At 44.3% G+C, this 12,532-nt stretch overlaps 1 protein-coding gene across 2 annotated transcripts in view; it reads left to right on the forward strand.

Moving 5' to 3' along the window:
* The window catches only part of LOC115144064 (neurexin-1a-like), a 67,210-nt gene extending 58,613 nt beyond the window's left edge, over nt 1-8,597 (forward strand). The window contains exons 25-26 of one of the 2 annotated variants that reach the window (XM_029684735.2): nt 2,524-2,602; nt 4,257-8,597. In XM_029684735.2, coding sequence (XP_029540595.1) covers nt 2,524-2,602; nt 4,257-4,561 — 384 coding nt within the window. In that variant the 3' untranslated portion in view covers nt 4,562-8,597. The remainder of the gene's footprint in view (nt 1-2,523; nt 2,603-4,256) is intronic. The other variant, XM_065002442.1, reaches the window with a different exon arrangement.
* The last annotated feature ends 3,935 nt before the right edge of the window (nt 8,598-12,532 follow it).

Consider the following 12,532-nt stretch of genomic DNA (forward strand, 5'->3'; position numbering starts at 1 on the left):
CCATGAGTTTAGTGAGACTCTCTCCTAGGAAGTCAAGAGTTATTAATAATGTAAAAGAGTGTGTGTTTGTGTTTTGCTACAGTCTGCTCTGACTCACTTTGCTCAGTTTAGTTTGGGTGTTATCGGTGTGTTTTTGTGTGTGTGCGTGTGTGTGTTATATGGGTAGAAGTCTCTCTCTCGCTCTCTCTCTCGCTCTCTCTCTCTCTCTCTCAGCAGTGGTAGTCAGCAGTGGTAGTCAGTGTATCAGTACATATGCAGAATAGCTCCTCTTCTCTCCGTGCTGACAGAGCTGCAGCCAACAGAGTGTGTGTGTGTTGAAGTAGAGCAGTGTGTGTACACCGTGTGTGTGTTATGTGTGATCTAGGCAGTCAGGCAGGCATGGACGCTCGCTGGCATTGTTCGGCTGCTCAGGTACTGATTTTACTCCTTCGGCATGATACCATCTTTCGCCTTCATCTCTCCATCTCTCCCTTTTCTCTCTCCCTCTTTCTTTCGCTATCCGTCGCTTTCCTTTTCGATTTTCTCTTCCCCTCTTGCTTTATCTCTCGCTCTCTACCTTTCTTCGTCTGTGCTGGAAGGTGGCATGCATCGCTGCCAGACAAAGAGAGGGAGAGATAAGGCTGTAGAGGAGAGACGGAAGACGGGAGAGAAAAAGAGATGAGGCTATAGGAAGAGGTTGGCATGCATTGTTCAGGAGTGTGAGTGTGCATCAGTGGAACAGACTTGACTCACTTTTAATTGGCAACTTAAAGGGCTGTGGTTTGATTGGCAGGTCTGTAGTTTGATTGACATGTGAGTAGAGGTCAGGTGAGGAGACTGTTCCGTTTGGAGTCTAGAATGAGTCGGAGTCATTAGAATCCGTCTGGAATAGAGTTTGGAGGGGTTACAGTTAAAGGTGTCGAAAGGGTATTCATCTAAACATACACATCTGCTTACAGTTTCTCTTGACCAATCACGCTCAGGCAATTTGGATCATGGGCACCCTATAAGCAGACAGCGTTATGTTTACTTTTCTCCCGGGATTTTTGATTGTCTAATTAGCAAAAGTGAAATCTATCACATTGTTGCAAGAAGTACCTGGCTGATGTAGCCATTAATGCGAGGTTAGCTTCTATAGTGCCTTTTACTAGACTTCAATAGTGCTGCATTTCTGTTATCTTGGGATGCATTACGCTAAATGTATTTGCATAGATTTTTTGTGAGGGTGTTTGTGGGTTCTAGACCTGTTCTAGATTTGGTTCTGCTGTTCTCTCCAGTCCCCATACTGAGGTTAGTTATGACTACTGCAATGCATCACTCTCCCATTTTAATACACCGCGGACTCTGTGTGGGTTTAAAACACGCACTCACACTCTCGCTCCCACACAAACACACACGCTCATGCACACACACACACACATTTCTCAGCTGTAAAGTCGAAGCAGGCGATGTTTAACAAACTCATGAATATGCACACTCAATTAGCATGACGTTAACTTAAGCTCTTAATCTCTCCTCATGCTTTTCCTTGTCCTATCCGTTGTCCATCTCTCCCTCCATGACTCTCTTCCTCCATCTCTTTCTCTTCTTCCACCTGTCTCTCTCCCAACACAGCTCTTTCTTTTTCTCTCCCTACCTCCATTACTTACATCACTCTCTCTCTCTCTTATCCTCTCTCTCTCGCTCTCACTGGGAAAGAACACAGAACGCTAGTCTTCTGTCATATACGGAGTCCAGATTAACGCCCTGATAATCTCTCTCTCTCTGTCTGGTGGTGAGTGCCAGTGTTTCAGATCTCTCAGTGAAACACGCCCTTCGTTTTAACGGCCTGAACTTAGAGTTGCCATGGCAACAGGCGGGAGAGTAGGGGAAGAGAGAGGGCGCTGCCAATGAGAGAAAGGGTGGAGGAGGAGAGGAAGTGGAGAGGCATTGTTCGGCTGAGAGAGAGTGAGGAAGGAGGGGGATTGGCCAAAGGAGCATCTTCCCAACTTGTGTTGCTCAAAGAGCAGGGACATGAAGGATTCATAGTTAGTTACTGTACGGTACACTGTTGGTTAGTTACTTTATTATAGTTAACTTATATGGACACACAGTCCTCAGAGATCAGCAATCAGCACATCGGTGGACCACTATAAAGGGGAGGACGGAATGTGGGAGAAGATGGGGAAAAGGAGGAAGGGGAGAGCCAGAGAAGGAGAGAGGAGGAGATGGATATGTGATCCCTTGTGATTAGATCCCAGCTCGTAACCAACACCTCTCTCCTCCTCTTCTCTCTATCTCACTTCCGTTCTCTCGCTTTCTCTCCACCTCTCTCTTCACAATTTCGCAGTTTGGAAGTTTGCCAGGACACGGGGATTCTGGAATTTTTGTAAATCCAAAGTATATTTGACTTCAAGTTGAGTTTTTTGTGTTCTGTTTGCAGAAAGAGAGGAGCTCTCTGAAAATACTTTACATGTCAATAACGTGTACATGAAAGGCTCCAGTGATCCATAAGTATTACAAAAAACAAAAGTGTGTGTTTAATGATACATTGTCTCTCTCCAGTCGACAGACGACCTGCTGGTGGCATCAGCTGAGTGTCCCAGTGATGACGAGGACATTGACCCATGTGACCCCAGCTCTGGTAATATATACCATATACAGTACATACTACTACTGTACTACCACACTACTACCCTCACACACTAACAGTATGGCTAGTAGACTGGAGAAACATTTACTATCCTCACACACTAACAGTATTGCTAGTAGACTGGAGAAACATTTACTACCCTCACACACTATCAGTATGGCTCATAGACTAGAGAAACATTTACTACCCTCACACACTAACAGTATGGCTCATAGACTAGAGAAACATTTACTACCCTCACACACTAACAGTATGGCTAATAGACTGGATAAACATTTACTACCCTCACATACTAACAGTATGGCTCGTAGACTAGAGAAACATTTAATACCCTCACACACCAACAGTATGGCTCATAGACTAGAGAAACATTTACTACCCTCACACACTAACAGTATGGCTCATAGACTGGAGAAACATTTACTACCCTCACACACCAACAGTATGGCTAGTAGACTGGAGAAACATTTACTACCCTCACACACCAACAGTATGGCTAGTAGACTGGAGAAACATTTACTACCCTCACACACCAACAGTATGGCTAATAGACTGGAGAAACATTTACTACCCTCACACACTAACAGTATGGCTCATAGACTGGAGAAACATTTACTACCCTCACACACTAACAGTATGGCTAATAGACTGGAGAAACATTTACTACCCTCACACACCAACAGTATGGCTAGTAGACTGGAGAAACATTTACTACCCTCACACACCAACAGTATGGCTAATAGACTGGAGAAACATTTACTACCCTCACACACTAACAGTATGGCTCATAGACTGGAGAAACATTTACTACCCTCACACACCAACAGTATGGCTAATAGACTGGAGAAACATTTACTACCCTCACACACTAACAGTATGGCTAATAGACTGGAGAAACATTTACTACCCTCACACACTAACAGTATGGCTAGTAGACTGGAGAAACATTTACTACCCTCACACACTAACAGTATGGCTCATAGACTAGAGAAACATTTAATACCCTCACACACTAACAGTATGGCTCATAGACTGGAGAAACATTTACTACCCTCACACACTAACAGTATGGCTAGAAGTTTGGAGAAACATTTACTACCCTCACACACTAACAGTATGGCTCATAGACTAGAGAAACATTTACTACCCTCACACACTAACAGTATGGCTGATAGACTGGAGAAACATTTACTACCCTCACACACTAACAGTATGGCTCATAGACTGGAGAAACATTTACTACCCTCACACACTAACAGTATGGCTCATAGACTGGAGAAACATTTACTACCCTCACACACTTACAGTACAACTAGTAGATTAGAGAAACATTTAGGTTTAATGTGCGTTAGGTTTATCCTGAGATCACACACTTGCGGAATTAATGCAAGTGAAACTATGGAGCACTGTTCTATATCATTTTCCATGAATAATATTAATAATGCATGGAATTTATATAGAGCTTTTCAAGAATCCAAATACGCTTTACAGTTTCAAACAGAACAAAAACCAAAGCAAACTGCAACTGCAGACTAAACAGAAAGATGGACAATGATGGCAACTAACATGGAGAAAAATGTTGGACAATGCAGACAACTCTCACTGTCCCCCCTTCCCTCCCCCTCTCCCGTCATCCTCCCTCCAGCAGCCCACCCCCCTCTCCCGGAGGTCAAGCCGTTCCCAGGGACATCAGAGGGAGTGAGGGAGTCCAGCAGCACCACCGGCATGGTGGTGGGCATCGTGGCAGCCGCCGCCCTCTGCATCCTCATCCTGCTCTACGCCATGTACAAGTACCGCAACCGCGACGAGGGCTCGTACCACGTGGACGAGAGCCGCAACTACATCAGTAACTCTGCCACCCAGCCTAACGGCAGCACCAAGGACAAGCCGCTGGGCATCGCCAAGATCTCCAAGAACAAGAAGAACAAAGACAAGGAGTACTACGTGTGAGGATTGGAGGGACACACTTATGACATTCACATATACACATATACACATCTACACTTATACAGACATATGCACACATACAGGAGGACATGCCCTGAGACGCACACACACACACACACACACACACACACACACACATAAAAGAAAACACACAGAGACATAGAGACTGCCATGAGGGCAGAGACCCATCCTGTACAGTAATAATAACCACTAACCACATCCTCTCTGTGTGAGGCCTGTGTTCGACCAGAATAACCGTAATGACAAGCAGAGTAATCACCAGGTAGACTCCTGGTACAGGACCAGTAAAGAGCTGTTTTTTTTCAAGGACTAGCCCCTGTCTCTCCCTGCTATAAACTGTCCTGTAGACTCAGAGAGGAGGGGGCAGGGGGCAGACTGGGAAAGAACACCAAAAGAAAACACTAGTGTTCTGTCGTACGGAGTCAAAATCAGTATATCCAGATTAACACCCTGATAAACTCCCAGTTTCAATTTTGTGTAAGGCTGGTGTTGTCCAATGGGGGAACACCAGATTACCTGAACCCTGCCCCTAACCCTAGCCCACCAGTCAGCAGAATGGACGTTACCACGCCAATAAGACCGGAAGAGTCACACCCACCAGGGTTGCCATGGTGGCTCTGTTTGCCCGACTCGCTGGGGAGGGACGGAGTAGGGTGTGTACGTGGAAAAGGGAGCTGTGTGTGTTTGAAATGTTGTCGGGACATTTATTTTCAAACGTTATACAACGTACGTTACAATGTTGTATCAACCCATCCAGACTATGAAAACGAGAGACTTTGACTCTGGAGAGGAGACCAGAGACACCAGAACTACCTACCTACCTACCTACCTACCTACACAACACACAACACACACACTCACACCTCCTACAACACCACAAGAGCTTCATTACCAGAGCTTCATCCCTGACCGGTGGCAACGATATCTGCGATAATGATGATATTATTATGATAATGCTGAAGTCGATGATGAAGAAAAAGAAGAATGAGGATGAACATGTGGGCAGTTTAGACTCTTTGGGGAAATTGTTGCACGTTGAATTATCTTACTCCATGTGTTTCTAACAGAGCAGAGACTACAGGGGTTACTCCTAAACCCAGTACAGCCATAACCTACCACCTGGCTCACCGAAGCCTACCACATGATCCACCACCTGGGCTTATAATAACCTACCACCTGGCTCACCGAAGCCTACCACATGATCCACCACCTGGGCTTATAATAACCTACCACCTGGCTCACCGAAGCCTACCACATGATCCACCACCCGAGGGCCAATTATTACAGGGCTTAATAGTGACAGACAGACAACACAACAGGATAAGCTAACTTCAGAACTAACATTATATAGCAATCATCAATAAGAAGACAGGACAAATGCTGTACACACAACAACGTTCCATCCCTTCCAACACACAGCAGAGTGTGACCAGGCTCCAGGGTCTCTGAGAGCCAGGTTGGTGTGTTTGTTTTGGGTTGTGGTTTAGTGAGTAACCCTGGTGTAAAGGCTGGGTATGTCCTCCTGCCACAGGCCTAGCCCCGTTTTAAAGCCTGTCCTATAGACAACTATACGTGCTCTGATGAACGTTTTATATTACAAAAAAAAAATGTCTGTAAAATAATCAAAAACAGAATACTAAGTGTTATCATGTGTTTCTATAATGATAGAGCTGTTCATGATGCCATTGGCTAATAGAATTTGAGTTGCTTTACTTTCATTGGCCCTCCCTCTCCGAGCATCCTGTGTGTTCACATTGGTTGATTGTCCCTCTCGTTGTCCATGTGATCAATTCCAGCCAGCCAGGAGTAGGGGGGGTGGGGGCGGGCTCTGTGGAGAAGGTTAAAGGTGTGACTATGATGTCATTCAGTGCATGTAAGACTGTGTAGGTCTCAAATGGCAGATGTTTAAAGTAGTGCACTATTAGTGCTAACCCTAAAACTACATGGCTCTGATCAAAAGTAGTGCACAGGAAATAGGGTGCCATTTGAGACACAAACCTACTGTAAGAACAGAGTAGATAGAACATCACTGTCCAGAACAGGCAGTAGTCTCCATTGTGACTAATCTGGACATTGTATTTCTAGCTTTTGTCGGCAAACACGCTCCCCCGGGTCATCCAAGCAATATTGCCAACCAATCACATGCATGGGAATCAGACTGGGGGCAGGACATAAAGCATTAAAGACATAGTAGTAATAAAACCTAAAAATTTGACAGAAAAATGTAACTAATTGATTCCTTCTCTTTATCTATCCCTTTATCCCTATTTCTCTCTGTTCTTCTCTCCCTCTCGTCGACGCCTCTCTTCCTCTCTCTTTCTTTCTCCTTTTCTCCTCTCTGTTTCTATCTGAAGTGAAGGAGGAGCATTGAACTGTGGTGTTCTTCATCTAAGTGTTCATTTAGCCTTTTGATTTTATATATATACAATTTTTCTACAGTATTTTACTTTTATTTTTATTGTTACAGTTCTTTGAAGAACATAAAGTGGAACTTTATTATGAAAAATAGTTTTGAAGATCAAACGAGTCAATAAAATATTACCCAAGTGAAGTTACCTTAACTTTGATTATATTCTCTTCTATTCAAAAATATGACATAAGTGAAGTTATTTAGCAAATTTCCTACACAACAATATTGTCACGCCCTGACCATAGATATCCCTTGGTTCTCTATGGTGAAGTAGGTCAGGGTGTGACTAGGGGGTGTTCTAGTATGTCTATTTCTATCTTGTTGCTAATATGGTTCCCAATTAGACGCAGCTGTTTATCGTTGCCTCTGATTGGTGACCATATTTAGGTAGCCATTTCCCCACCTGTGTTTTGTGGGATATTGTTTGTGTTTAGTTGCCTGTGTGCACGTCATGGCTTCACGTTTCGTTATTTATTTGTTTGTTTGTTTGTTTGTTTGTTTGTTTGTTTGTTTGACAGAGGTTAAAAAGATGTGGACCTATACTCACGCTGCGCCTTGTTCCGCTCATTACGACGATCGTGACAAATATTCCTTTATCCTCCCTCTATCCCATTCTCTCTCCCTCTTTTTGGTTTCAGGTAAAAACCCTTTACGCGGAGGGTTCTACATGGAACCCAAAATAGTACTACCTGGAACCAAAAAGGGTTAGGGTTACTACCTAATAACCATTTTTATGAGTGTTGTGTTAGAGAACATTATGTCCACATTGTTTCCCTCAGACACACACATACAAGCAGGCTAAACACACTCCCTGGTCGCAGTAGATATCCACAACATCCTCTGGATTTAGGGGAATGGGGCAAAAGGTAACGATCCAGGGGATTGGTGGATAAGTGAACAGTTTATCAACCCCATCTCCCAAGGTCTATGTCACACACAGACACACACCACTACAGGAAGAAACCGCAGCCTCTTTCAATCTCTTGTCTCTCTTTAACACTCTTTCTCGCACACTGTCTCTCTCGCTCTCAAACTCACACCACACACACTGCTGACCGGAGAGAGACGGAGAAAGGAATGGAGGGATGAGTATCTGGATAGAGGAGTGAGGGCAATGCTGAAGCACCTGTGTGCGTTTTTTTTTCAAAGAGGACATGGTGTTCCTTTTGATGCTATCGCTACCCTTTTTTCATTATTTATTGACTTGGTGGAGGAGATGTGTTGCTGATTGAACATGGAGATCAGGGCAGGGACATGACGGGTTCATAGTTACCACACTGTAGTGACTGTTGGTTAGTTACTGTGTTGTACTTTATAATATTTTCCACATTGTGTTATGCTACAGCCTTGTTCTAAAATGGATTACATGTATTTGTTTCCTCATCAATCTACACACAATAGCCCGTAATAATAACAAATCAAAAACAAGTTCAGAAATGTTACATCTGTATTGCTCTTTGGGGGTTTTAGACTGGGTTTCTGTATAAACACTTTGTGACATCTGCTGCTGTAAAAGGGGCTTCATAAATACATTTGGTTGATTGATTTATTTCCCCTGTCTATCAAGAATGGTCCAACCCCAAAGGACATCCAGCCAACTTGAGTCAACATGGGCCAGCAGGATGCTTTCAACATCTTGTAGGTTTCTGACAAATTGAGGCTGTTCTAAGGGCAAGGGGGGGGGTAACCAAATACTAGGAAGGTGTTCCTAGTGTTTTAAACACTCAGTGGGGGAAAAAACTCAATATACTTTACAATGACTAAAACGAAACTGTGTAGGAACCTATTGTATATTCATATTGTTTCTTGACTGTGTCCAGCTTGCTAATAATCACCAAAATGAAAGTTAGACAGGCAGGGAGCATCGAAAATCCCCAAAACGATGGACAGAGGACTATTTTCTGAAAATGTTCACAGCAAGGTAATATAGCACATTTTTTGTGTGGCCCTCCGGACCTTGTTGTCACGTTGGTATAAAGGGATCGGAAGACAGGCGCAGGAATGCGTAATAGGGGTTTTTATTGACCCAAATTACAGTGTGCCATGTAAAGGCACGGGGACGAAGACCAAACAAACACGTACAGAGCTAGGAGTGCCTCTAATAAATTCACTGGATGAGACCCGAACACACACAAGCATACAATGACTACCACACGGGACGAGACCCATAATCATCTGCGCAATACAAGTGGCACAGGTACTCACACGACCAACGGACATAGGAACAATAATCGACAGGACAATGGTAAACAAAGGGTACACTTATACAATTACTAATCAATGGGAATAGGGACCAGGTGTGCATAATGACAGTTCCGGAGAGATCCGTGACACTTGTTGAAGGCCGAATGAGGCCCCCGGGGCAAAATTTGTCTGACACCCCTGCTTTACACACACCTCACCCTCAACGGCATGCCCTAGACCTCTGTAAGAACAGAGTATTCAGCTACCCACACACCTTAAACATACACATCTGCACTTACGCTGAATGACACGCCATACGTAGGCCGCTGTAAAACCAGAGTTCAGACACACCTTACATGCACCTCACACTGATAGGCATTCCCTATAGACCTCTGTAAGGATAGAGAACACACGCCCTGGCCTTAGTATTCTGTGTTTTCGTTATTATTTTGGTTAGGCCAGGGTGTGACATGGGGATTTATGTGGTTTGTTTTGTCTGGGGTTGTTTGTAGTTATGGGATTGTGTTTAGAGTAGTACTCTAGGTAAGTCTATGGTTGCCTAAAGTGGTTCTCAATCAGAGGCAGGTGTTTATCGTTGTCTCTGATTGGGAACCATATTTAGGCAGCCATATTCTTTAGGTCTCTTGTGGGTGATTGTTCCTGTCTTTGTGTTTGTTGCACCAGAGAGGACTGTTTTCGGTTTTTCACGTTTATTGTTTTGTATTATGTTCATGTTTGAGTTTTTTTCTTTATTAAAGAACATGAACACCAACTACGCCGCATTTTGGTCCGATCCTTGCTACACTCTTCAGACGAAGAGGAGGAGGAACGCCGTTACACACCTACACACACCTTACACACACATACAGTGCCATCGGAAAGTATTCAGACCTAGACTTTTTCCACATTTTGTTACGTTACAGCCTTATTCTAAAATTGATTACGTCCTCATCAATCTACACACAATACCCCACAATGACAAAGCAAAAATAGTTTTTTTAGACATTTTAACAAATGTAATAATAATTAAAAAACGAAATCCCTTATTTACATAAGTATTCAGACCTTTTGCTATGAGACTTGAAATTGAGCTCAGGTGCATCCTGTTCCATTGATCATCCTTGAGATGTTTCTACAACTTGATTGGAGTCTACCTGTGGTAAATTCAATTGATTAGACATTATTTGGAAAGGAACACACATGTGGTCCCACAGTTGACAGCGCATGTAAAAAAACAAAAACAAGCCATGAGGTCGAAGGAATTGTCCGTAGAGCTCCGAGACAGGATTGTGTCGAGGCATAGATCTGGGGAAGGCTACCAAAACATGTCTGCAGCATTGAAGGTCCCAAGAACATAGTGGCATCCATTCTTAAATGGAAGAAGTTTAGAACCACCAAGACTCTTCCTAGAGCTGACCGCCAGGCCAAACTGAGCAATCAGGGGAGATGGGCCTTGGTCAGGGAAATGAACAAGAACCACATTTTCATTCTGACAGAGCTCCAGAGTTCCTCTGTGGAGATAGGATAACCTTCCAAAAGGACAACCATCTCTGCAGCACTCCACCAATCAGGTCTTTATGGTAGTAGGCAAATGGAAGCCACTCCTCAGTAAAAGGCACATGACAGCCCACTTGGAGTTTGCCAAAAGGCACCTAAAGGACTCTTAGACCTAGAGAAACAAGATTATCTGGTCTGATGAAACCAAGATTGAACTCTTTGGCCTGAATGCCAAGCGTCACATCTGGAGGAAACCTGGCACTATCCCTACGGTGAAGGACGGTGGCGGCAGATGTTTTTCAGCAGCAGGGACTGGGAGACTAGTCAGGATTGAGGTAAAGATGGAGCAAAGTACAGAGAGATCCTTGATGAAAACCTGCTCCAGAGCGATCAGGACCTCAGACTGGGGCGAAGGTTCACCTTCCAAAAGGACAATAACCCTAAGCACACAGCCAAGATAATGCAGGAGTGGCTTCGGGACAAGTCTCTGGATGTCCTTGAGTGGCCCAGCCAGAGCCCAGACTTGAACCTGATCGAACATCTCTGGAGAAACCTGAAAATAGCTGTGCAGCGACGCTCTCCATCCAACCTGACAAAGCTTGTGAGGATATGCAGAGAAGAATTGGAGAAACTCCTCAAATACAGGTGTGCCAAGTTTGTAGCGTCATACCCAAGAAGACTGAGGCTGTAATTGCTGCCAAAGGTGTTTCAACAAAGTACTGAGTAAAGGGTTCGAATACTTATGTATATATTTCAGTTAAAAAATATATATATATTTAGCTGCCACAACTGAAGGTCTGCAAGTGGAATTATTTTTATTTGCCCTGTACACGAAGAGACAACACACATTACGTTAACCCTTTGTGCAGTCCTAGCTCTCAGGCACCTGCGCAAGCACATGGACACTCACTCAAACACTGTCCCAAGTACTCACAAGTTACAATAGATACCCTAGTTAGCGAGCTTTGTGAAACTTGTTGACATAAATCTTTATACACTGCTCAAAAAAATAAAGGGAACACTTAAACAACACAATGTAACTCCAAGTCAATCACACTTCTGTGAAATCAAACTGTCCACTTAGGAAGCAACACTGATTGACAATACATTTCACATGCTGTTGTGCAAATGGAATAGACAACAGATGGAAATTATAGGCAATTAGCAAGACACCCCCAATAAAGGAGTGGTTCTGCAGGTGGTGACCACAGACCACTTCTCAGTTCCAATGCTTCCTGGCTGATGTTTTGGTCACTTTTGAATGCTGGCGGTGCTTTCACTCTAGTGGTAGCATGAGACGGAGTCTACAACCCACACAAGTGGCTCAGGTAGTGCAGCTCATCCAGTATGGCACATCAATGCGAGCTGTGGCAAGAAGGTTTGCTGTGTCTGTCAGCGTAGTGTCCAGAGCATGGAGGAGCTACCAGGAGACAGGCCAGTACATCAGGAGACGTGGAGGAGGCCATAGGAAGGCAATAACCCAGCAGCAGGACCGCTACCTCCGCCTTTGTGCAAGGAGGAGCAGGAGGAGCACTGCCAGAGCCCTGCAAAATGACCTCCAGCAGGCCACAAATGTGCATGTGTCTGCTCAAACGGTCAGAAACAGACTCCATGAGGGTGGTATGAGGGCCCGACGTCCACAGGTGGGGGTTGTGCTTTACAGCCCAACACCGTGCAGGACATTTGGCATTTGCCAGAGAACACCAAGATTGGCAAATTCGCCACTGGTGCCCTGTGCTCTTCACAGATGAAAGCAGGTTCACACTGAGCACATGTGACAGAGTCTGGAGACGCCGTGGAGAATGTTCTGCTGCCTGCAATATCCTCCAGCATGACCGGTTGGCGGTGGGTCAGTCATGGTG

Source organism: Oncorhynchus nerka, linkage group LG16, assembly GCF_034236695.1.
Source record: "Oncorhynchus nerka isolate Pitt River linkage group LG16, Oner_Uvic_2.0, whole genome shotgun sequence".
Classification (NCBI taxonomy): domain Eukaryota; kingdom Metazoa; phylum Chordata; class Actinopteri; order Salmoniformes; family Salmonidae; genus Oncorhynchus; species Oncorhynchus nerka.